General features: G+C 39.5%; 1 protein-coding gene across 1 annotated transcript; it reads left to right on the forward strand.

Moving 5' to 3' along the window:
- The first annotated feature begins 845 nt into the window (after positions 1–845).
- On the forward strand, positions 846–25,749 carry LOC143030243 (uncharacterized). Its single transcript, XM_076193401.1, has 4 exons — positions 846–940; positions 7,075–7,299; positions 13,093–13,282; positions 25,587–25,749. The coding sequence occupies exons 1-4, from the start codon at positions 874–876 to the stop codon at positions 25,747–25,749; spliced, it is 645 nt and encodes a 214-aa protein (XP_076049516.1). The 5' UTR covers positions 846–873.
- The last annotated feature ends 1,566 nt before the right edge of the window (positions 25,750–27,315 follow it).

The following is a 27,315-nucleotide window of genomic DNA, read 5'->3' on the forward strand; positions in this document are numbered from 1 at the left end:
TTCCTTTTCTGTATTGTTCATTTCTTTTCATATATTTTTCTTCATTAAGTTCCAGTTCAATCAGTATGTGGTCACTTTTACTTATTGGTGTTTTATATTCAATTTTGTCCACTATTCTAGGTTCGGATGTAATTACTAGGTCTAGTTTCGATGGCTCTTCTTCATTTCTATACCTAGTGTTCTCCTGTATCCATTGTGTCATTGTATGGTCAGTAACCATCTCGAGTAGAGCGTTACCCCATGAGCCGTCTCCCCCCCCCCCACCCTCTTTAAATCCCTTGAAAATATTCTCATCACTTTCTACTGTATTGCTCCTATCTATACTTCTAATCTTCACATTCCTATTAGACATGTCGTCATCTTCCAGCTCGTCTTGCGGTCGCTTGTCCACCTTTCGGCGGCCCGTTAGGGCCAATTCCTCCACCTCCTCATTACCTTCCATTTCCCCAGCAATCCCTCCCCCTCTCCTCTTTCCTTACTTTCCCACTACCCCACGAGCAATTTCCCCCCACCCTGCAAATACAAAAAGGCACTTCTCTTTGCGTTGGGATCCACAATCTGCACTTTTCTTCAGAACGTTCTTCAAGCCGTCCGTTCGTTGAAAGTGTGTGTGTGTGTGTGTGTGTATACATACTTGAACATACACATACATATTATTTTACTTTTTCTCACGCTATGTTTTTCAGTTTCACAAATAACTCTTCTTATTTTTCCAAGTATTTTTTCACAGAGAAAACTATCTATGAAATATTTAATTTCATATATCAAACGTTGCATTTTTAGGAAATGCGATTGCGCATTCACATTGAAACAGTGGGCGAAGTCGAGTATTAGACGTGAAGTGGATGGTGGTAGGGTAGTGTATTATTCAAAATGGAAAGAAAATGTTACAAATATCCTAGCATAAAGATTGAGAACCTTCCCCCCGGATATAACAGAGGTAAGAAATAGTGACATCAACAATAGCTACCGGAAAGTTGAATAAGTATCAACTAAACTGAAAATTTATGGAACTAAATTGTATACAAATGGAGTACCAGTTGATTGCTTAGTCGATCAATTCATATATACATTTAAAGTCATGATTCAAATACTGAATATAGGAAGAAAAATAAGAATAGTACACTGATTTGGCTTACGACATGTAAAAGTAATACACAATGCAGAAATATGTATTTTGTGAATAGTTCTATATAATTATAATAATAGTAATGGTGTCAACATTGAAATTTTGTCAATTATAATAAGGGCATGTGGTCTTCATTAGGATAATTCCCTTGCTTCACCTAAATCTGCATCTACCCCATAAAAATTGGATCAAAAGCATATTTAACAGAATCAGATTCCTTCATAATGATAATGTGCTGTATGATTTTGTGTATAATAATAGTTATTGTCTTCCACAAAGATTGAAGATTCCATGACTGGGTGTCCACATGGTTGGAAAGTATCTGGTGAAGATTGTTACTATCTGGCCAACTCAACCCATTACACTGACTGGAACAATGCACGCCACACTTGCAATGCTTACCATGGAACCCTTGCAACATTTATGGATGGTAAGAAGTTTTTGGAGGTCCATGATTAAGTTAAGAAAAAAATCAGGTATGATCTTTCTGCTCTTTTGAAGATGAAGTTTAGTGTTATCAGTTGGTATGCAGCAAGTATTTCTTTTGCTTTTAGATGTTTTTCAATAGAACATCCATGATCCTCAATTCCAGATATTCTTTAGTATGAAAATGTGAAAAATGAGACAACACAACCGTGAAATAATATGATATGCATGGCCAGATTTAAGGCAGGGCCACCAGGGCCACGGCCCAGGGCCCTGTCTGTGTATTTAGGGGCCCCACGCCAAGTGCATTACAATAGTATAAGCACTTTTTTGGTGTATTGTGTTAAAGCAAATAATCAGCAGACTGTGACTAAGCTCTACCATGAATGTAAACAAACTTCGAGGTGGCTGAGAGCACATTGCATGAAAACTGGGATGATATCTTAATGGGGTAGGTGGGTGAACCTGACAGTGCCCTACATACTTTCAGGGCCCGGGGCCCCGCAACATGTAAATCCGGCCCTGACGAAATGTAATGATTACAGGATTTAGATACGGGTGCATCCGCTCATGGCGCCACCATCACACATGTACTGTTTACAACGCAATCTTTTGTGGCCCGTTTAAATAAGTATGTCTCAGTTTGAATGCTTGCATCGTTCAGCGCATGCTCATGGTACTCAAATTATCTTGTTGGGCAAGTGTATGCCCAATTCTTGAAATACAAACAAATTTTTACCGATTTAAACGTAAATTTGGTTATCAACCTTGGCAAAATAGTTTTCCGAGTAAAAATATTAAAGTAAGGCATTAATAACCAATATTAAAAATTAAAGAACCATGTTTTTTAACCTATTTTCTCCCAGAAATGAGAAGCTTAATACATACATATACCAGAGGCTTTTTTTCCCTTACAAGAGAGGTAGCCAAAAAACAAAGGCATAAAAACCACTCCCATCCATTCCTTTAAAAGGCATACTCAATTATGAATTCATCTGCTTCCCTACCACCACTAATAGCCATGGAAAAGAAAAAGTTATATACATACATACATATACCAAGGCTTTAACCCCCTTCCAAGGGAGGTAGCCAAAAAGGGAAAGGCACAAAAACACTCCCACCCATTTGATCCCTAAATACACTCCACACCCCTCCCACCCTCCCTCTCATCTGAGCACCTCCTGGATGATGGGTCATCCCTGCACCCTGCCCACCGCCCTGGGTCAGAAGCAGTGTCGCAAGACACAGCACATCCACAGCAAGGCCGCTTCATTTAATCGGCGACCCCCCCTCTCCGTCCCCCCTTGCATATAAGGAGAGGACGGGGAGAAATCCCTTCGGGCTTAATATCGTTGGTTAATCTACATTTGAGCTTCATTGCAATACATGTAGGCATTTAGACATGCACAAAACCATGCGCGGCACTGCTGTCACCATCTTTTGCGCCCTGTTGGATTTTGATTTTTGTTTGACTTAGTTTGAACAAAAGGACAAAAGGTAGGGAGATGCTTAGAGTGAACTCTTTAAATGAAAAGGAAAAGGAGAAGGCATACAAGAAGAAGCTGAGGGAGGAGTGGGAGGGAGTGAAGGATAGAGTAGAGCTAGGAGTGGAGGAGGAATGGGGATGGTTCAAGGAGGGAGTCACAAAGTGTGCAAAGATGGTGTGTGGAACAAGAAGGACAGGAGGAAACAGAAGAAAGGGTAGTGAATGGTGGGATGAGGAAACAAAGAAGGTTGTAGAAGAGAAGAAGCGAGCTTTCACAGATTGGTTACAAAATAGGACGAGGGAGTCATATGAGAGATACCAAGAAAAGAAGAGCGAAGTAAAGCACAAGGTAAAGGAGGCAAAGAGGAGAGCAGATGTGAAATGGGGTAAGAGTATGACAGAAAATTTTGAAAGTAATAAAAAGATGTTTTGGAAAGAAATTAAGAGAGGAAGAGGAGGCGAATCAAGTCGAGAAAAAAGGTAAAATATGCAGATGGAGAGTTGATAATGGAAGAGAAGGCTATAAGGGGAAGATGGGTAGAGTATTTTAGGGAGTTGCTTAATGTGAAGGAGGATAGGGAGGGAAAGATAGTTGCAGTAGGAAGTGCTAAGAAAATGACTGTGATGAGTGAGGAAAATGGGGGAGAAATAAGGAAGGATGAATTGAAGGCAGTTGTTAAGATGATGGAAGCAGGTAAGGCACCTGGTCTGGATGGATGCCATTCAGAATGTCTAAAAAAAGGAGGTATAGTGGTGGTGGACTGGCTGGTGAGGTTATTTAATGTTTGCTGGAGTGAGGGTAGAGTGCCGGAGGAGTGCCTGTATAGTTCCACTTTACAAGGGAAAAAGGGGACAAGCGTGAATGTAGTAGTTTCAGAGGAATTAGCTTGTTAAGTGTAGTTGGGAAGGATCTTGATTGAGAGGATTAGGAGAGGAACAGAGGTAGTAATTGGTGAGGAACAGTGTGGATTTAGGACAGGTAGAGGTTGTGTAGATCAGATTTTTGTGGTAAGACAGATATGTGAGAAAGCTATAGGAAAGGGGAAGGATGTTTTTTGGGCTTTTATGGATCTGGAAAAGGCTTACGACAGGGTAGACAGGAAGGCACTATGGGAAGTTTTGCGGATATATGGGATAGGAGGAAAGCTTCTGCGAGCTGTCAAGAGTTTTTATGAGAGTAGTAGAGCTTGTGTCAGGATAAGAAATGGAGAGAGTGAGTGGTTCGAGGTAAAGGTGGGACTTTGTCAAGGATGCGTTATGTCGCCCTGGCTGTTCAACTTATACATGGATGGGGTAGTGTGAGAGGTAAATGCAAGGGTAGTGGGTCAGGGATTGGAGATGGTTAAAGAAAATGGAGAACAGTGGGAGGTGAGCCAGCTGTTGTTTGCAGATGACACTGTGCTTGTGGCAGGATCGGAGGAGGGACTGAGGAAGTTGGTGACAGAATTTGGGAGAGTGTGTGAAAGAAGGAAGCTGAAGATAAATGTGGGTAAGAGTAAGGTGATGAGATGTACAAGGGGTGAAAGTGGCAGCAGACTGGAAGTGAGCATAAAGGGAGAGCGACTGGAGGAAGTGGATAGTTTTAGATACTTGGGTGCAAATGTGGTAGGAAAAGGTGGAGCGAAGGTGGAGGTAGAATGTAGATTGAGAGAAGCGAGTAAATGCCTTGGTGGATTAAGTGTAATGAGGAATAGACATTTGGGAATGGATTCTAAGAGGAGACAGTATGAAAGAGTGATTGTGCCAACAGCACTGTATGGAGCAGAAACATGGAACATAAGAGAGGAGTTTGAATGTGTTTGAGATGAGGTGTCTGAGAAGTATGATGGGGGTTACTAGGCTAGATAGAGTGAGAAATGAGGAGGTGAGGAGAACAGGGGTGGAAAGGGAACTGGGAGATAGAGTTGATGAGAGAGTATTAGGATGGTTTGGACACATGGAAGGAGTGAGTGAAAAAAGACATAAAATAGGTATGGAAGTCAGATGTGGTGGGAGTGAACATGAGGGGACATCCTAGAATGAGATGGATGGATGGGGTAAAGGGGAAGAGGGGAATGTCTGTTGAGGAAGGGTGGGAGAGGACAGAAGACAGGGGTGAATGGAGAATGTTTTTTATATGGATGATGACGTGATGCATGAGGTGGAATGGGTGGGGGGATGGGGGGGTGAGGTAGTATGTGTGAGCACAATTTGACGCAGCCCGAAGAGATTTCTCTCCGCCTTCTCCTTTTATGCATGGGGGGATGGAGAGGAGGGGTCACCGATTTAATGAAGCTGCCTTGCTGTGGATGTGCTGTGACTTGCGACACTGCTTCTGACCCAGGGCAGTGGACAGGATGCAGGGATGACCGTCATCCAGGAGGTGCTATGATGGGAGGGAGGGTGGAGGGGAGTGGAGTGTATTTAGGGATGGAATGGGTGAGAATGATTTTAGGCCTTTTTCTCTCTGGCTACCTTCCTTGTAAAGGGGAAAAAGCCTTGGTATATGTATGTATGTAGTTTGAATGCTTGGAGCATTCAGCACATTCGCAGGGTATTAAAATTATCTTGGTAAACAAGTGTATGCCCAGGTCTTCAAAACTTTACTGATTCTTACTGATTTCAATGCAATTTTTTATATTAGCCTTGGCAAATTAGTTTTCCAAGTAAAAATCTAAAGGCAAGAAACTAAATTATATAATATTTAATGTAATAATGTTGTTTATTAGCCTCTATTCTACCGGATATGAGCAACTTTGAAATCGTTGGTAATAGTGCAACTGTGCAATTTAAGAATCTTGAAGCTTAGATGCCTACTCGACATATCGTTGCCATGGCAATGTGATAGGTGTTGGTAAGAACAGTGCAATGTTATTGACATGCTCAGGTGATTTGTTGACCCATAAAATCTTCACATGCCAAGTTGCATGTCAGTTGTGCCAGGGGTTTGGATTTTATTGATTATTTCTAAATTGACAACAGTTGCTATGGGAACGTGATAGGTGTTAGTAAGAATGGTATAAGAGGAAGGTCCTGCAATGTTATTGACATGCTCAGGTGATTTTTTGACCCATAAAACCTTCACATGCCAAGTTGCATGTCAGTTGTGCCAGTGGTTTGGATTTTATTGATTATTTCTAAATTGACAACAGTTGCCATGGCAACATGATAGATGTTAGTAAGAACAATATAAAAGGAAGGTCCTGCATTATTTTTTATATGCCCAGGTGATTTTTTGACCCATAAAACCTTCACATGTCAAGTTGCATGTCAGTTGTGCCAGTGGTTTGGATTTTATTGATTATTTCTAAATTGACAACAGTTGCCATGGCAACATGATAGGTGTTAGTAAGAATGGTATAAGAAAGTCCTGCAATGTTAATAACATGCTCAGGTGATTTGTTGACCCTTAAATTTAACCTTCACATGCCAAGTTACATGCCAATTGGACCAGTGGTTTGGATTTTATTGATTATTTCTAAATTGACAACAGTTGCCATGGCAACATAATAGATGTTAGTAAGAATGGTATAAGAAGAAGGTCCGGCAATATTAATGACATGCTCAGGTGATTTGTTGACCCATAAAACCTTCACATACCAAATTGCATGTCAATTGGGCCCCTGGTTTGGATTTTATTGATGATAATAACAAAATTGACAACTTAAAAGTTGCCATGAAAAGGCAAATATGGTATGATGGAGATGTCACACATTGTTTTTAACATGCTCATATGATTTGTTGATCCATAAAACCCAAGGATTCCAAATTTAATTAAAATTGGACCAGCGGTTTAGCGTTTGTGTGTATTTCTTTACCAAAATCCTTACAAATTACCACCCTTCATTCTAGCATTTTGTCATGGTAAGGTCTAGCCAAAATGCGAAATTAAAAAATGATTTAAGAAATCGTGTCTCCCTTATTTTTCAAGCTATTTAAAAAATTTAAAAAGCATTTTGTTTCTAATAAAGTTGCCTTTCATATGCAACAATAAGGATTAAAAAAATAAAAATTTTGTGCCCGTATCTACAGTATTACTTCATTTTTTTTACAGAACATCCATCTGCATGGGCTGGAGCCACAAATGGTCTTCCTGATCTACAATATATATGTGAGTGGATCAATGGCATCTTGGTCAGCATTGATGCATGGGCTGCAGGAAAACCAACACTTAAGACATCAGTAGGCTGCATGGACCTGTGGAGTGCCGCAGATTATCAACTCCAAGATTTAACTTGCAGTTACAAATACTCGTTCATTTGCAGAAAAGAACAGCTTGGTAAGATATGAATAATAAAGTGACATATACTTATCTGTATGATATTGGATATGATATTAATTTCTTGGTCATAGTTGTAAGTTTGTATATTGAATTTAAGTTAGTAAGAAAAAACATGAAAAAATAAATGTTGATTAGAATGAAGCATCATAATCGTGTTCTTAGGGCTCTTCTGGCAGTGTTGTTTATATTCTGTAATCTGTTTAGACTTTGTAAATGGATGTGCCATTTATTAGACTTTTTTGTATAGTCTTATAAAAGAAGCTCACTGGCTGAGCCGGTTAGGGTTTCATAACTTGCGGCGAAGGTCAAGGGGATGGCTGTTTGAACCCTGCCACCGGCAAAGTTGAACCAAGGGCATAGTGGTTCATTAATTTCCACACTACAAAGTCCTTTGTGAGGGGCACTGTCCTAGCTTTCCAATAAGGGGGAGTTTGTGACATTAAACCATATCTTACAAAACATGCCTCAGTTTTTGGGGATAAGAATATCACCATCAGGTTCCCATGCATGTCATAAAAGGTGACTAACTGGGACAGCAAAACAACCAGGAATCCTCCTGTCTGCACTTTTCTTCTGCAAATGTTAAGACAGAAGAAGGTCTGGAAGGAAGACTGTAACTAAAATCCCAGTAATTGGGTATTTATCTAGTTGTATTTTACGGGACGAGAGCTATGCTCGTAGTGACCTGTTCTTGTATCTCTCTGCATCCAGTTTATTCTTAAAATCCCCCGTTTAGTTTGTTCCAGACATCAATCACTCTGTGTGGGAAGCTATTCTTTTTCAAATCTCTTCTATAACTGTCCTTCTTTAGCTTCTTTTCAAGTCCTCTTGTTTCTCTTCTGTCCCATTTTAATAAGTTGTCTTTATCAAGAATTTCCATCCCTTTCATAATTCTGTAGATGGTCAACAAATTACCTCTTTCTCCTCTCTGTTCCAGTGTTGACAGATGTAATTTCTCCAATCTTTGTTTGTATATCAGATTTGATAGTGTGAGTGCCATTTTTGTCGCTGCTCTTTGAATTCTTTCTGATTTTCTAATGTTTTTTTTTTTTTTTTATTGTGCTAGGTGTCTTTGAATGTGTGATAATGTGGAATAAGTGAGAACAAAACAGAGGTTGGTGGAAAGGTTGTTATAGATGTGTTAGCACTGAGTAAAACTAAACTGAAAGAGAAAGGTGAGTTTGAATGTGGAAATATGGTAGGTCCCTAGGGTTTCAGGATTGGAAACATGACAAGAGAGAGGAGTAACTCTGTCAGGAAGCGATGAGATAGGTGAGTGCATATATATATATATATATATATATATATATATATATATATATATATATATATATATATATATATATATATATATATATATATATATATATATATATATGTAATACATTTTCTTTTCAATGCAAATTGTGTTTAAGGCAACAGAAATATCAAAATTATTTCTATACTCCTTAAGAGAGAATAAAAAATACGTTATTAGAATTAAAGATCATCAGCACTGAAATTTGTCATCTTTAATACATATATATATATTTACCTAGTTGTATTATACGGAAAGGGAGCTATGCTTGTGGTGACCTGTCTTTGTATCTTTCAGCATCAAGTTTACTCTTAAAATCGTGAATAGTATTTGCACACACTTTTTTTCATCTAAGTTATTCCATATATCCAGCATTCTATGTGGGAAGCTATTCTTTTTCCTGTCTCTTCTATAGTTGTCCTTTTTGAGTTTCTTTTCATGACCTCTTGTTTTTCCATTGTCATTTTTTAGTAAATCTTTTCTATCAAGGATTTCCAATCCTTTCATGATTCTATATATAGTCAGTAGATCACCTCTTTCTCTTCTTTGCTTTAGTGTTGGTAGTTCTAGCTTCGATAATAATCTTTGTTCATATGTTAATTTGGAAAGGGCTGGTGGCAACTTTGTTATTGCTCTTTGTATTCTTTCTAGTTTCCTTATATTCTTTTTAGCACTCGGTGTCCATAGTGTCGCTGCATATTCCAGTTTTGGTCTAATCCAGTGGTTCCCAAACTTTTTTTGTTGCGGAACCCTTTGACATTATTTAAAAAAAAAATGGAACCCAAAATAAAACATACTATATTGAAAAATGAATTTATTTTAAACGAACATACTTTATACTCAAAATAGTAAGTTGTACTGTAATAGTAAGCATGTCTGGTGAACTTTAGCTTACGACCTACGGAACCCCTGGCCTAGCTTCACGGAACCCAAGGGTTCCGCGGAACCCACTTTGGGAACCCCTGGTCTAATCAATATGACTATCGTATTTTTCGGTGTATGACCCACGGCTTTTTGCCTCAGAAAGGGGCCAAAATTCCGGGGTGCGGGTGATATAAAGGTGCTGGTCATCTGTGGATTCTGGTTAGAAATTGCCCTCTTACGCAGTCAAAAAAATTTATTAGTTTAGTTTAGTTGGGTGCCCTATCGGATCGGGGATTTGCGGGGCGACCGACCGGGTTCGCCATATGAAAGTTGATTAATGTCATAATACAGCGCGCACGATCGAGACAAACGACAAAGAGAAGGTAGGATTTGTCAGTATCTTACCCACTTTACATGCTCTTGTTATTAATAAAGGCATTGTCACAAATAAAACAGGCCTAACTAAACAGCATGAACATACAATACAACCCTGACTGGTACCAACATCAACATCGTGTGTCGCGATCAAACAAAAACAAGCGGGCGTCCATTTTCGCAATTACAAATTACAAACTGTACCTGATTCCTTAATGCTAAATTTGTGCATTACATGTGCATATTGGGTCGTTCAAGCATGGAAAAAATTAAAGAATCGACTATTCAGAACGGTTTCCGTAAATCAGAAATGTGCCATCCTGCAATGTTCGATGCATGCTACGACTCGGAAAAGGAATCGGATGAATCTGAAATCGAAATGGAAACGGATGAGGTCACTGCATCAGAATTGGCCGATTTATACCACAACCTCTTCCATGACGATACAGAGGATGAGGAATTCGATGGCTTCGTGAGCGATGATACGCCTTCATAAACATTATTGACTCTGTCGTCTGTGATCACTGACTGTGCTTTTTTTCTAATAACGATGTGCTCCATTGACTGTTCCTAACAGTTCAATGATGTGCTCTATTATTGTTCTATTCTATTGAAAACTAACCATTGGAATTTGTTTGGTTTAATAATTAATTACCAGTCTTTGGCATTTATAAAGCAATTGATTAATTACCGGTAAACAACCAATCAGGGTTTTATGGCATTATTTACACGAATTGATTAAGGTTCTTTTTAATATATATATGTGCAATAATTTGTTGGTTATTCTTCATCTTCATCACAATCAGAAATAAATAGGACTGGAGGAATGCTGGTATCATGATCATGAATCGCAATGCCACGTCTTCGACGCATCCCAAAGGCATTGTAAGATCATTTGCACACTTTTGAGATCACCCCTCTTTCATTGAAGCTACCACTACATCAAGTGGCAGCTTCAGAAACCAAATTGTGAGGTTGTGTACGTACGTGTCGGCCTTTGATGTGTGATGAATCCTGAAAAGCAAGACATCACCAAGAAACCTGCCAATATCGGAAAACATATATCTTTTTTTATAAATCACATAGGCATTGATGAGACAGAAAATTTAGAAAAAGCCTCAGCTTTGAAATTATTTTGATCACCACGTCAACGGCCGGCTGTAACAACAACCGCCGTGAGCTGTGCCTGTGGCCACCCATGCATGGGTATTATACATCGTTGGATCGACAGTGCCATGCATGCCATATGACTGCGAGTCATACAGCAGTGCGGGTCTTAGGTGGATTTTCACTAAGGTGTAAGGGGGTGCGGGCTATAGTCCGAAAAATACGGTAATATTTTTTTAATCATTTCTTCATCCAAGTATTCAAATGCCACTTTCATTGACCTTAGTAGGTTGTATGTTTCACCTACTATTTTGTTTATTTGTCCGGTGTCATGTCATTGCTGATTATCACTCCAAGGTCCCTTTCCAAGTGCACTTTTTTTATTTAATTTTCACCAATTCTGTAATTTTTTGAAATTCTGTTTTTGCTTTTACCAAACTCCAATATGCTACACTTGATATTAAAGTTCACCTCCCACTTTTGAGTCCATTTCCAGATTGTGTCCAGGTCTGATTGTAATGAGTCACAGTCCTCATTTGTTGATACTTTCTTTAATATTTTTGCATCATCTGTGAAGAAATTCATATAACATTCAACTCCTTCGTCCATGTCATTTACATATGTGGCAAACCTGATTGGAGCCAGTACTGACCCTTGTGGAGCACCACTTATCATTTCTTCCCATTTCGAGTATTTATCTCTAATTACTACCCTCATTTTTCTCCCAGTCAGGAAGTCTTCCATTCATTTGAATAAATTCCCTGCAATGCCACCTATTGATTCTAATTTTCCTATTAATGTTTTGTGCGGTACTTTGTCAAATGCCTTTTGTAGATCTAGATAGGCACAGTCTGCCCACCCATCTCTCTCATCTATTATATCTATTATTCTTGAATAGAAGCAGATTAGATTTGTTGTACATGACCTTCCTTGTCTAAATCCAAATTGGCTTGGGTTTAGTATAGATTTTACTTCTAAATGTTTAACCCATCTACTTTTAATCACTTTTTCACATATTTTAGCTATTGTGCTTGTTATGCAGTTTTTCTGTTGTTTGTTTTTCAGTTTACCATTCATATATCTGTAAAATAGCTTCGGCTGATCCTTACATTTTCTATAATTTCCTTTTCATAATTTCTCTTTACCTCCCTGCATATTTTTACATAATCGTTTCTAAGTTTGATGTATGTTTGCCATTTGCTCTTTTTTGTCTTCCATTTTTTCCCGGCTTTGTCTCTTTTATCCTTGGCTTCACTACATGTTTTTTTTGTTGTTGTACCAGTTTTTTTTTTATGTATATTCTTTCTTGCTTTTGTTGTGGAACATATTTGATCACACCCTCATTATAAATTTCCTTTAGTATATTCCATTTCTCTTCCATCCTTGTTTCTTCACTAAGGAATTTTTCCCAATTTGCATTTGGAAAAAATTCCAAGTTTCTCAAAATTCGTTTTGCTACACATTGGTCTTCCTATTCTATGTTTCTCATTTCTTCTTAGGTCCATTTGCTCTTTTAATTAGAATTCTATTAGTACATGGTCACTCTTAATGGTGTTTTGTATTCTATTCTGTCTACAATTTCAGGTTCCATTGTGAGTACTAAATCCAGTCTTGAAGGTTCCTCATTGTTTCTGTATCTGGTATTTTCCTTTATCCATTGCGTCAATGTGTATTCAATGGTCATATTGAGTAGCATGCTGCCCCATATGTCTTCTCCACCTCTGTCAATTCTTCCCAACATATTTCTTTGGAATTAAAATCACCCATAATTACTGTATTTCCTCTTTCAGTATATCAGTTCATGTTTCGTATCTTCTAACAATTTGGAATAATCATGTTTTGTCCAGTCCTGTGTGTGTATGTGTGAGTTGTATTTACCTAGTTGTATTATACAGGAAGGGGAACGCTTGTGGTGACCCGTTTTTGTATCTTGCAAGATCAAGTTTGTTCTTAAATTCTTGTATTGTGTTTGCGCACACTATTTCTTCATCCAGTTTGTTCAATATATCTACCACTGTGTGGGAAGCTGTTCTTTTTCAGGTCTCTTCTGTAGTTATCCTTTATAAGTTTCATTGCATGTTCTCCTGTTTTTCCTCTGTCCCACTTTAATAAGAGTTTGTATGCATATTTGGTTTGGTATCTTACAGAGCCTGCATGTCCAAATGGTTGGTTTTATGCCCAAGGATCCTGCTTCAGTACATCAATGGCTAAGAAGAGCTGGGACCAGGCAAATGAAACATGTGGACAGCAGCAGGCAGGAGGAACTCTGGCCTCCTTTTATGAGAGAAATCAGTGGGACGTGTTCCAGAGTGCCTTTGGCTCGGTCAGCCCATCTTGGTAAGGAACCATACTTTGTTTTCTCTCCCTATCGTCGTTCTGCAGAGTTTAGCAATTAAGAAGTCAAGGGTGGACAATTCTAGTTTTACGGCTGTGGTTACCTGCAGACAACATCCACCTGAGATGTTAAAAAAAATGACTAAGATTTTTTCTCTTTTCTCATAGCTGTTTTAACCTCAACATGAGCATACTTTATATATATTTATATATATATATATATATATATATATATATATATATATACATATATATATACATACATACATACATATACCAAGGCTTTTTCCCCCTTCCAAGGGAGGTAGCCAAAAAGGGAAAGGCATAAAAACACTCCCACCCATTTCATCCCTAAATACACTCCACACCCCTCCCACCCTTCCTCTCATCTGAGCACCTCCTGGATGACGGGTCATCCCTGCACCCTGCCCACCGCCCTGGGTCAGAAGCAGTGTCGCAAGACACAGTACATCCACAGCAAGGCCGCTTCATTTAATCGGTGACCCCCCCTCTCCGTCCCCCTTTGCATATAAGGCGAGGACGGGGAGAAATCCCTTCGGGCTGCGTCAAAATTTACTCACACATACTACCCCACCCCCCCACCCATTCCTCCTCATGCAGTCACAACATCATCCATCTACAACCATTCTCCACTCACCTCTGTCTTCCGTCCTCTCCCTTCCTTCCTCAACAGACATTCCCCTCTTCCCCAAAGCCCCCTTCACCCCATCCATCCACCTCATCATAGGACGTCCCCTCATGTTCACTCCCTCCACATCTGCCTTCCATACCTCTTTTACTAGTCTTTCTTCACTCATTCTTTCCATGTGTCCAAACCATCCTAATATTCTTTCATCAACCCTATCTCCCAAATCCTTTTTCACCCCTGTTCTCCTCCTCACCTCCTCATTTCTCACTCTATCCAGCCTAGTAACCCCCACCATACTTCTCAGACACCTCATCTCAAACACATTCAAACTCCTTCTCTCTTCTTCTCTTATGTTCCACGTTTCTGCCCCATACAGTGCTGTTGGCACAATCACTCCTTCATACAGTCTCCTCTTCGCATCCATTCCCAAATGTCTATTCCTCATTACACTCTTTAAACCACCAAGGCATTTACTCGCTTCTCTCAATCTACATTCTACCTCCACCTTCACTCCTCCCTTTCCTGCTACACTTGCACCCAAGTATCTAAAACTATCCACTTCTTCCAGTCGCTCTCCCTTAATGTTCACTTCCAGTCTACTGCCACTTTCACCCCTTGTACATCTCATCACCTTACTTTTACCCACATTTATCTTTAGCTTTCTTCTATCACATACTCTCCCAAACTCTGCCACCAGCTTCCTCAATCCCTCCTCTGACCCTGCCACAAGCGCAGTGTCGTCCGCAAACAACAGCTGGCTCACCTCCCTCTTTTCTCCATTTTCTTTAACCATCTCCAATCCCTGACTCACTACCCTAGCATTCACCTCTCGCACCACCCCATCCATGTATAAGTTGAACAGCCAGGGCGACATAACGCATCCTTGATGAAGTCCCACCTTTACTTCAAACCACTCACTCTCTCCATTTCTAATCCTAACACATGCTCTACTACTCTCATAAAAACTCTTAACAGCTCCCAAAAGCTTTCCTCCTATCCCATAAATCTGCATAACCTCCCACAGTGCCTTTCTGTCTACCCTATCATAAGCCTTTTCCAGATCCATAAAAGCCCAAAAAACATCCTTCCCCTTTCCTATAGCTTTCTCACATATCTGTCTTACCACAAAGATCTGATCTACACAACCTCTACCCGTCCTAAATCCACACTGTTCCTCACCAATTACTCCTTCTGTTCCTCTCCTAATCCTCTCAATTAAGATCCTCCCATAAGCCTTCCCTACTACACTCAACAGGCTAATCCCTCTGAAATTACTACATTCACACTTGTCCCCTTTTCCCTTGTAAAGAGGAACTATACAGGCACTACTCCAGTCCTCCGGTACTCTACCCTCTCTCCAGCAAACATTAAATAACCTCACCAACCAGTCCACCATCACTGAACCTCCCTTTTTCAGACATTCTGCATGACATCCATCCAGACCAGGTGCCTTACCTGCTTTCATCATCTTTACAACTGCCTTCACCTCATCCTTCCTTATTTCTCCTCCATTCTCCTCACTCATCACTCTCATTTTCTTCGCATTTCCCACTGCAGCTATCTTTCCTTCCCTATCCTCCTTCACATTCAGCAACTCCCTAAAAAATTCTGCCCATCTTCCCCTCACTGCCATCTCTTCCATTATCAACTCTCCATCTGTACCTTTTACCTTTTCTTCCCTACTTGATTCGCCTCCTCTTCCTCTCTTAATTTCTTTCCAAAACATCTTTTTATTACTTTCAAAATTTTCTGTCATACTCCTACCCCATTTCACATCTGCTCTTCTCTTTGCCTCCTTTACCTTTTGCTTTACTTCTCTTTTCTTTTCTTTGTACGTCTCATATGACTCCCCTGTCCTCTTTTGTAACCAATCTGTGAATGCTCGCTTCTTCTCTTCTACAACCTTCTTTGTTTCCTCATCCCACCATTCACTACCCTTTCTTCTATTTCCCCCTGTCCTTCTTGTTCCACACACCATCCTTGCACACTTTAAGACTCCCTCCTTGAACCATCCCCATTCCTCCTCCACACCCATCTCTGCTCTATCCTTTACTCCCTCCCACTCCTCCTTCAGCTTCTTCTTATACTTATTCTCCTTTTCCTTTTCATTCAAGGAGTTCACTCTAAGAACCTCCCTACCTTTTGTCCTTTTCCTCTTTCTCCATCTATCCTCCACTCTCAGCTTACCTTCCACCAAAAAATGATCTGATATTCCCCCACCCTCTCCCCTTAGCACATGTACATCCTTAACTCTTCCTATCACTCCTATTTACCACTACATAATCCATTAGCGCTCTACCACCCTTCCCTCCACCACCCTCTCCCATGTGTACTTATGCTTGACTTTCTTCCGAAACACTGTATTTGCTATCATCAACTCTCTTTCTAGACACATTTCCACCATTAACTCTCCACTACGATTCTTTCCTGGAACTCCACACTTCCCAACCACTCCATCGATTGGACCATTTCCCACCCTAGCATTAAGGTCTCCCAGCACTATTACATTGACATTTCTTCCTAAACCCTCTATGCACTCATTTAAATCTATCCAAAAGGCCTCCCTTTCTTCCATGCTCTTCTCACTGCCCGGCCCATATGCACTTACAAAGACCCACATCTCCTTTCCCAGTTTCACCTTCATCCACATTATCTTTGAGGAAACCTCCTTCCACTCCACTACCCCTTTACCTAACTCCTCACTTACTAGAATAGCCACCCCTTCCCTCCCTCGCCCTCTCTTCACTCCTGATAACCTCCCACTTACACTCCCAAACTTACATTCACCCTTCCCTTTCAACTTAGTTTCACTCAAAGCCAACACATCCAACTTTCTTCTCACAAACATACTACCTATCTCTTCCCTTTTACTCTCATCTGTACCACATCCACGCACATTAAAAGACCCAAACCTTAGGGTGCTGGCCCGAGGCCCTCCAGCACCCCTTATGCCTTTCCTTTGCTTTTTAGGAAATTGCCCCTTGGGGCTACAGGGAGAAGGATGCCTAGTCCCTCTCCCCGTCCCTTTCTTCTCGCCTCTTACGATCCAAGTGGGAAACTTGGTGGCAGTATTCTTTTCCCCCACCACAGGGAAATCCCCCATCACAGAAAGAGAAATACTCAGAGAAATGGTACAGGACAGCAACAAGGGGTTGGGGGACAGCATAACGGAGGGACAGTCGTAGTATAAAAGTGTCATCATTTCTCTATGAACAGAATTTCTTCTATCATAGACAAAATGATGTGTGGCTCTGGTCCGTAGGGGCGCCCCATATAGACCCTAAAGTATCGACTGCATGCTACTTTGCCACAATAACAAGCAGCCAATACCCCTACTATCAGAGAAAGAATAACGGAAGTACAGGGAAACTGTATATTTTGACTACTATCTGTAGTCCTCTTCAGCAGAATGCTTACAAGAGGTTAAGGTACAAGTATATATGAGGTAGTGAGGGGTACATAAAAGGGGATGGGGAAAGTGGGGGGACTCAGGTTACATGCCCTTGAAATGGTTGGGTCAAGGAAGGACAGTTGGTGGTATTTTGTCCGACCGCTCTTGACATTATTTTATTGACCGCTAACTTCGTAATAGAATCTGGGGGCCACTGACCTTTTGAGGTATTAAAGTTAGGATAATGTTAATATAATATGTTAGCTGATAAGGACACCTATGAAAGCCTTACTAAAAATCCCCTCAGGAACACCTCCGCAGAGTTTAATAAGAAAGCCCGAAAAATAGTGGACGAATTATTGGATAATTTAAGAGTTATTAACCCTCAGTTACCTAACTTTTATGGGCTTCCTAAATTACATAAAGAAGGCACCCCTCTAAGGCCAATTATCTCCAATAGGAATTCATGCGCAAGTAAGGTATAAAAATGGCTCGCAGGGATTTTGTCACTATTTGTGGGAAGTTTCTCAAACTCTCACATTAAACACTCGGAAGATTTTGTGAGTCAAATTAAAAGACAAATCATACCTACAAATAGCAAACTACTAAGTCTTGATATAGTTTCCTTATTCACTAATGTCAACACGGAAGATATCAAGTTTTTTGGAAACCAAACTGCACCCATATCAATACAAACTCCCACTTTCAGTATCGAAGATAATTAGCCTGACCCGTTTATGCATCAATACCAATGTTTTTACTTTCAATAATTCTTATTTTAGACAAAGATATGGTTGCAGTATGGGTTCTAACCTTTCACCCGTGTTAGCTAACCTATACATGGAGTATTTTGAAAGTACTTTATTACCTAAGATTAAACCACCTGACATGTTTTGGTTTAGGTATGTTGATGATATTTTTACACTATGGAATGATATGTGGGGTTCTTTTGATGAATTCTTTGTTAAATTAAATAAATTAGCTAAGAATAATAATTTTAAGGTCTAATGGGAAGGAGAAGGTAGGATCCCATTCCTGGACATTTCGGTCATAAGAGACCCGGACCAATTGTCCTTTACTGTGTATAGAAAGCCTACCCACACAGGAAATGACCTACACTTTTTTAGCCACCATCCAGATATTAAATCTAGTGTTGCATCGGGCCTATATCTCAGAGCCCTTAGGATTTGTAGTCCACAATTCTTGCAAATAGAATTTGACATCATCAATAAACAACTCTCTAACGTAGGTTATCCGGAATGTTTTTTAAAGAAAGCCCTACATAAAGCCAAATCCAATTTTTATAAACCAAATAACTCCAGGGAGAAGTTTAAATGGGGTAACAATAACATCATTGTACCATTTAATGAATCTATCAACTCGGTCTCCAAACTTCTACCTAATAACCAAATCAAATTTATTTACAATTATCCAAACAGCATTTTTAGAAAGGTAGTAAATGTACACCGGAGGGATGATGTCTACTGGGGCCAAACTGGCAGGGATTTGTCCACGAGATTAAAGGAACATAAAAACTCCATAAAATATGGACAAGTTAACTCCGCTGTGTTCCTTCATACCAGCCAAAAAGACCATAGATTAGATTGGGATAATGCATCAATTATTTTTAAATCACACTGTAGCTATCGAAGGAAAATTGTAGAATCTTCTCTAATAAAACATTATCCTAACTTTAATACCTCAAAAGGTCAGTGGCCCCCAGATTCTATTACGAAGTTAGCAGTCAATAGAATAATGTCGAGCGGTCGGACAAAATACCACCAACTGTCCTTCCTTGACCCAACCATTTCAAGGGCATGTAACCTGAGTCCCCCCACTTTCCCCATCCCCTTTTATGTACCCCTCACTACCTCATATATACTTGTACCTTAACTTCTTGTAAGCATTCTGCTGAAGAGGACTACAGATAGTAGCCGAAATATACAGTTTCCCTGTACAGACGCTCCTCAACTTACGTTTTAGTTACGTTCCGAACGGCCGAACGTAAGTTGAAAATGAACGTAAGTTGTTACTGTACTATACATCCGTAAATTCTATTACCGTATCTTACAAAACACCCCTAAATCATTAATTATACACATGACATTGTAAAATAATAAGATTAATTTCAAATAAATTAAATTCAAGCAACATAAATTGAGATGGTGGAGGATGAGGATGAGGCAAGGCACTTTCAGTCTGTCATTTGTGCAATGTAAACAATGGATGCAGCGTCATGTGTAAGTCGTTTGAACTACGGAGAGTGCGCTAAACTAAAATATTCACAATTTTTTTTGTTTTTTTTGTTTTTACAGTCAGTTCAAACATAAAATCGAAAAAACGTAAAACGAATGAACGTAAGTAGAGGAGCGTCTGTACTTCCGTTATTATTTCTCCAATAGTGGGTTTATAGTGAACATTAACAAATGTGTTATAACATACCCATTTCCAATATATATATATATATATATATATATATATATATATATATATATATATATACATATACACACATGTATATATTGTATATTTCAGGCACATTCTCACTAATACACAGTGTTAAACATGACAGCATTTTGACACTGGTTAATTTTCTTACTGAGATTTACAATTTTTCTCACAGTAGATTGTATTTCAGGGGGGTGGGCAAATACAAGCCTTCCATAGTCTTCCATATTTAATTGATATTTTGACTTCAAGGCTTCCTCTTCATAACAGTATACAAGAATTAAGTCACAGTCTTACACAGCTACATAATACACAATTGTGAATTTTGTACAGACAACATGGATTTAAATATAGGTCGCCTGGGAATGCCGAAAGGATTGTGTCAACCTGCATGGGCGGACACTTCGCTCAGGAGGGGGAGGGGGAGAGTCAGGGGTGGATGGTTCCAATTTCACGGTAGTTGCCCATTGGGATCCTTTGGAACAACTCATGGTTGCCCGCAGACGAAACCTGGGTGTCCCGGATGCGCAGGCGACTGAATTGTCTACCTTACCAAGTTCTGTGTGATACCTTATATTCCCCCCCTCCCCCCCTTTTTTTTATATATATATCTGCATTTGTTGCTCACAACTTACATGGATTGGCTTTTGTAATATGGTAAGAGTCATGAGAAAGTATATTTCTTAGTACAAATAAGATTGCTTTGTGATAGAAGCCCTTGCAGTATGTATTGAATGTGCCTACCTGTATTTCTTTTTTTCTGGTCTTAAAGATTGATTTTTGTTAATTGATTATATGAAAATTTAATTAAATAATCTTTAGAGTATGAGTCATTCCAGTATATGGTATATTGAAAAGCTTGTGTATTATCTTTTATTTAGTAATTTTTCATTGATACTCAACTGAAAACTACAATAATGTGGTAATGAGAGAAAAGTACTTTTAATATTTAGAATGCTTTGTAGTACCTTTAGTTTTCATGTCATATCATTCATTAGATTATGTTTCCAATTATGTGATAGTTTAAAAAAAGGTCTTAGATTGAAGTAGGTAAAAGTAAGTGGGGATGTACAAGGTGACTGAGCATAGAAAATTGCCCCCAAAACTATAACAGGTTTCGATGTTGGATGTAAGTTTTGGCTGTATTCCTTTTTTTTTTTTTCAAAAATGATGACAATGATAGGTATTGACAAGTTTGTGGATTTATTGGACAGCAGTTGATTTTACAGATTCAAAGGCTTCAAAAAATTCCCCTTAAGTCTTCCAACTGCACTACAGCATAGGTACGCACTTTAAGCCTGACTTTCTTTAAGTGGCCTGCTACAATTGAGTGGGTGGGGATTGGTGGGTAAGGGAATATATATGTGGAATAAATTGACATAGCCTGAAGGGATTTCTCCCCATCTTCTCCTTTTCTGCATGAGGGGACGGAAAGGGGGGTCACCAATTTAATGAAGCAGCCTTGCTGTGGATGTGCTGTGTCTTGCGACAGTGCCTCTGACGCAGGGCAGTGGACAGGATGCAGGGATGACCCGTCATCAGGGAGGAGCCAAGATAAGAGGCAGGGAAGAGGGTAGAGGGAGTGGAGTATGTAGGGGATGGAATAGGGGGGGGAGTGGTTTTATGCCTTTTTCTTTTGGCTACCTCCCTTATAATGGGGGAAGGCCTTTGATATATGTATGTATGTATGCTACAACTGAATCTCCATTATTATACTTTGCATCCATATCTATTAGCCAACATCCACCCTCACCATAACTGCTCATCATTGTTGAAGTACCAATTCCTCAGAGGGCATCACTAATCCTTATAGCTTGCTGGCTGAGCGAGCGGGTTGGAGTGTCGTTACTTGGGGCGAAGGTTAAGGGGATGGCGGTTCAAACCCTGCCACCAGCGAAGGTGAACGAAGGGCATGGTTCATTAAATTCCACACAAAGTCCTCTGTAAGGGGCACCGTCCTAGCCTCCTGGTAGGGGGGAGTTTGTGACGTTAAACCACATCATCATCATCATGAATGCAAACTTCATTTTCTTTCACAAATACAAAACAAAATATGTTTGTTACATATTAATGAAGGGAAATTTGCGTATAATGGAGTTTGAAAAGCAAAGGATTTGTTTCTTCTTAACCACTTAATTTGGTATGATGATGCCTACATACGTAGGCATCATCACGAGGTGCAACTGGGTACGTGTACACCAGGATGCCGGCGACGTTGGCGTCTTGATAATAGATTTTTTGTAGTTGTACACGAGTTGCCCCCAGATTCTATGAGCTGGTTTGATCATGTTTTCTGTGTTTATTATTACCCGGAGTAAAAGAGAACAAGTAATACAGCAGTGACTTTATATTTCATAATGTAAGCACTGTGATGCATCGTGTATATATATATAGCAGCTTATGCTGCGTGTGAGAATTTAACTCGTACTGAAGTGTTAATCACATGGGAAACAATTGTATCAACATCCACGTCAAAATAACTCGGCTCATACAGTCAGTGACTTTAAAGCAGCATCTCCCAATTAGTCCAACATATCTCAGATTGACTGAACTAGTCAGCTGTGTTTCATCTTGCTGTTAGTTTCACCAGTCTTGTTCTAGTTAAGTTCTTGGTATAGGACAGCTTGTAGGTGCCATATTTGTAAGTTGTTACAGTTAGACTTTTGCAAAGAAATCACAAAACACGCGTGATACACTATTTTTGCAGAAACCACCGGGAAATTGAAAAAATATATACTGAGCGTTTTCATCTATTAAGACATTTTCATCTATCAAGACATTTTCTTAATAGACGAAAACGTTTGGTATCTGTTTTTTCAATTTCCCTGTTAGACTTATGTATGAGACATGTCTGTTAAACCATTGCAATTTTGTGCAACTGTAGCTTATTTTACTGAAAGGAGATTCACTACAATTTCTGATTGAGCATGGATTACATGAATATCACTGTTTCTCTATATCCATGTGTGATGTGTGAGTATAGATGAGCTTTAACAGCATGTATGTGATTTGCGACTTACTAAGGTAGAAAAAGAGGAGTAAGAAAAAGATACACAGATTATTTGTAGAAAAATGGGTCAGTAAGGTGAATAATTTTTTTTTTCTTGATTTATCCCTAGTAAACAAATTTATAGCTCATTTGTTAATATTTTGCAGATAATGTTTGCACACCTCCAACTTTGTTCCTTATGCTTTTCATGTCATAATGCTAGCAATCAGATCTGAGATGTATCTTTAAGAATTAGAACATATATACATACATATATATATACATATATATATATATATATATATATACATATATATATACATATATAATATATATATACATATATATATAATATATATATATTATCAGCTGTCACAAGTTCCATTTTTTTTTTCTTCTTCTTCTTCTTCTTCCAGGAGATGCCAAGATAAGAGAGAGGGTGGAGGGGAGTGGAGTTTATTGGGGATGGAATGAGTGGGAATGATTTTTATTCCTTTGTTTTTTGGCTACCTCCCTTGTAAGGGGGAAAAAGCAAGTTCCATTCATAAAATGTGCTGTTTAATTTCATGAACCAAAGACTTGGTGAAAAGTCAATTGGTCGGTTGCCCCCAGGTCTCTCTCTCTTGCAGGAGACACATGGCCCCTAGCTAGATAACTCTGTCAGTGACCTTCAGCCTGGCCCACGTCGTGTCACTCATTTACCTAGTTGTACTTACCTAGTTGTCTTTTATGGGAAGGGGAGCTATGCTCATGGTGTCCTGTCATCTGGCCCACATGTCACTCGTTTACCTAGTTGTATATTACAGGAAGGGGAGTTATGCTCATGGTGTCCCATCGTCTGGCCCACATGTCACTCATTTACCTAGTTGTTGTACTTACCTTGTTGTATTTTACGCAAAGGGGAGCTATGCTCGTGGTGTACCGTCTCCATATCTCGCTTTATCTAGACTCATTTTTGCACACACCACATTCTCATCTAATCTGTTCCAAACATCTATTAAACTTATGGTAGGTATCTTGTGTTGTTGTCAGGATGAAGTGTTCAATGTCTTTCCGTGTGGTAATTGCATCTGGAATATTTTGAATTTGTGGTAAGGCAGATTCTGTGAACTTGGTCATGCTTATGCAACTTGAATTTCTGGGGAGTGGCTTCTCAGTAAGGTTTGTGTCTGAAGGAATTTGATGGGTGCTGTGACAGGATTCCCAGCAGTCTACCAGATGCTAAAATTTGATATAAAAAAATAGACCATTGCAATCTCCCACCTCCAACTTAGGGGCTGGCATCATGCAAAATAGTTTTTTAAGACTGAATTGACAAAATTGTTTTATTACCTAGATCTTATGTTTTATTACACTCATTGTTGAATTTTAAATGATGCAATATTTATTGACAAAAATTATTTCTCATTATTTCCCCAAGAATCAGTATGCCAGTGCTTACATTTTTATATTTTTGTCAACCGTCATGTATTATTTATTCATATTGTTTTTTAACTTCATGACCCAAGAGCTTGCTGAATAGTTTAGAGCACAGATTTATTTTATTCATTTATTTTCTATTAATTTATCTTTATAGAAGGTTGAATTGCCATACACATCTTATTACCCAGACCTTGTGCTATATTCGTTCCATTCATAACTAATGAATAGTACAACATTTATTGACACAAATTATTTTCTCTACATATATAGAGGTGAGGTGGCATAATGAAAAGTTAAGGCTAGAGTAGTGAGTTTATTCAGAGCCAGACGTTTCAACCTTTACGATCTTCCTCAGTCTACTGAGGAAGACCATCAAGGTCAAAACGTCTGGTTTTGAATAAACTCGCTACTCTAGCCTTAACTTTTCATCTTGCCACCTTCTATATTTGTCAATCTTTACTTACATATTTATGTATATATATATATATATTTTGCTGAAACCACGAGGAAATCAAAGATCGGAATACTAAACGTTTTCGTCAATTTAAGACATTTTTAAAGTCTTAAATAGACAAAAACATGTATTTTATATAAACTTTTGTTTTTATATCATCATCCATCATGTATGAGAAATAAGTTGACGCAGCCCGAAGGGATTTCTCCGTCTTCTCCTTTTCTGCACGAGGGGACAGAGAGGGGGGATCACCGAATTAATGAAGCAGCCTTGCTGTGGATGTGCTGAGTCTTGTGACACTGCCTCTGACCCAGGGCAGTGGACAGGATGCAGGGATGACCCATCATCCAGGAGGTGCCAAGATAAGAGGCAGGGAAGAGGGTAGAGGGGAGTGGAGTATGTTAGGGATGGAATGGGTAGTAGTGGTTTTATGCCTTTGTTTTTTTTTGGCTACCTCCCTTATAAGGGGGATAAACCCTTGATATATGTATGTACATTCCTGTGGGTAGTATATATTGTTAGATATGTCTATATTTTGTAGATCCCATCCTTGTTGCCAGTTTGTTGTATTTGTACTATGACTGCTACATACCTGTGGGTAGTATATACTTTGTAGATTCCATTCTTGGCACTAATTTGTGGTGGTTCTTAGAGAAACTTTTGGGCTTCTTCGTTCCTTTATAGGTATAAGTGGTATAAGTACAAGAATGTAAACAAACATAAGGAGTGTTACAGAATAAATGAACATCTCCACCTTTCTGTTCGATCCTATTTATAAAGGATTACATACATACCATTTCCATGCTTTGCTTCTGAGCATTTCTGAAAAGGACACTTTTCACAGTTTTTGTTGCATTCCTTGTTACACTTGTAATAACTTTTCAGTCTTAGAGAAGATTTGGCATATAGGTGCATTTTTATGTTCTAATGCCTGAATTTGTTTTGGGCATCCAGCTTCTGTGTCCATATTTCAGTTGCAAAGATCTTTATTGAGAGTAAAACATATCAACTTCTCATCTCAATCCAGATGGGCCTGTACAGCCACGACAACCATATGGCATGGAGTGCACGTCAAGTCGCCTACATGGCTAGACCTGATGCTCCTTTGACATGGTGACCCTGCTTGACCTAACCTAACCTAGTCCAGTGCAATTATGTAATTACACGCCATGGGTCACTACCCTTGCCGTATATATATATATATATATATACAGTACTTGATAAGAAAATATGGATGGGGCCGCCACCATTCGTACTTCTTTCTCCAAAATGGAAAGACCCTAGCAGCGGGGTAAATGATATGGACAAGGAAGTGCGAACGGACAAGTGGGCGGAGCTAAGGGTAGCATTTATGATGCATGCTATCAATCATCCCTCAGTTGCCTCATAGCCTTCGTGGGGAGGCTTTTTGTTCTGTGTGTTCTGGTGACGCCACCTAGGCGGCCAGTGTTTTTTTGCAGACAGAGGTGCTTTCTAGCCTTAATATGGGCAAGAACAAGTATTTATCACAAGAGACAATAACCCAGATCATAGCTTTACATAAACCTGATCACCAAACAAAGGAAATAATAGAGCAGGTTGGGGTTGGCAAGACGTCTGTGTTCAAGTGGGTTGCCATTTTTAAGAGGGAAGGTAGCTGTGACACACCCGGTTACAAACCAAGGAAAAAGTACCCCAAAAAGACATCCCCTCGTGCTACTAATGTTATCAAGAGACAGTTAGAGCATAGTCCACGTGTTACCGCCAGAAAAATAAAAGAAAGTAACCTGGGACTCTTTGGGGAGGTTAGTGTGCAAATAGTTAGCCGCCGCATTCACGACCTTGGGTACAGAAGCCACCGCCCAGTGAAGAAGCCTCTTCTTACTCTTAACCAGAGGTGCCATAGGGTCGAGTTTTGCAAGAAATATCTTCAGTGGGATGATGACAAGTGGCTGGATATTCTCTGGAACGATGAGTCCACCTTTACTGCGACTTGCAATAGGGGTGGAAACGTATATCGGCGTGCGGGTAGCGACCCTCTTGACCCCCGGTACGTTCAACAAACTGATACACCCTGATTCTCTCATGGTATGGGGAAGTTCTAGTGGAAGAGAACTTGGGAGCCTTGTTGTACTTCTGAAAAATGTAAAAGTGAACCAATATGTTTATTATGAACTCTTAAATGACCACCTGGAGGATTCTTTTAAGAGCTCAGGTGCTAACATCTTTACATCTTTCAACAAGATAACGCCCAGTGTTACTCAGTGGTCTTAAAGACTGTCATATACCTTACATAGCAGACTGGCCAGGCAATAGTCCTGACATAAACCCAATAGAAAACCTGTGGAAGCACATTAAACAAGACCTGCAGGGTAAAGATACGAGCTCTGTGCCCAAGCTCAAGGCAGCCATTCGCCAATCCTGTGCTAGTACCCCTGCACATCTTGCCGAGTACGCCACTTCCATTCCAAACCGCCTTCGTGAGATCATTGCACGTAAAGGCCACCCATCAAAGTATTAGAGGTACAAAGTGAGCTTTTGTTTATTGATTTATGATTCATTCATTCTCCTCATCACTCATTCTCGCTAACCATTTGTACTTCCTTGTCGAGCACTGTATATATATATACATATATATATATTTCTAAACAGAAATGTGGTAGCACATTTGTAAATGACTTGTCACAGGAAACCCACAGTCAGA

This window comes from Oratosquilla oratoria, chromosome 12 (genome assembly GCF_046742065.1).
Source record: "Oratosquilla oratoria isolate Oo_2021 chromosome 12, ASM4674206v1, whole genome shotgun sequence".
NCBI lineage: Eukaryota > Metazoa > Arthropoda > Malacostraca > Stomatopoda > Squillidae > Oratosquilla > Oratosquilla oratoria.

Bases quoted from the DNA above. Each gene is read 5' to 3' on its own strand.
- LOC143030243 (XM_076193401.1), top strand. From the start codon at position 874: ATGGAAAGAAAATGTTACAAATATCCTAGCATAAAGATTGAGAACCTT. The intron at 7,300-13,092 runs GTAAGATATGAA...GGTATCTTACAG, and splicing joins TTGCAGAAAAGAACAGCTTG to AGCCTGCATGTCCAAATGGT. The intron at 13,283-25,586 runs GTAAGGAACCAT...TTGGGCATCCAG, and splicing joins GGCTCGGTCAGCCCATCTTG to CTTCTGTGTCCATATTTCAG.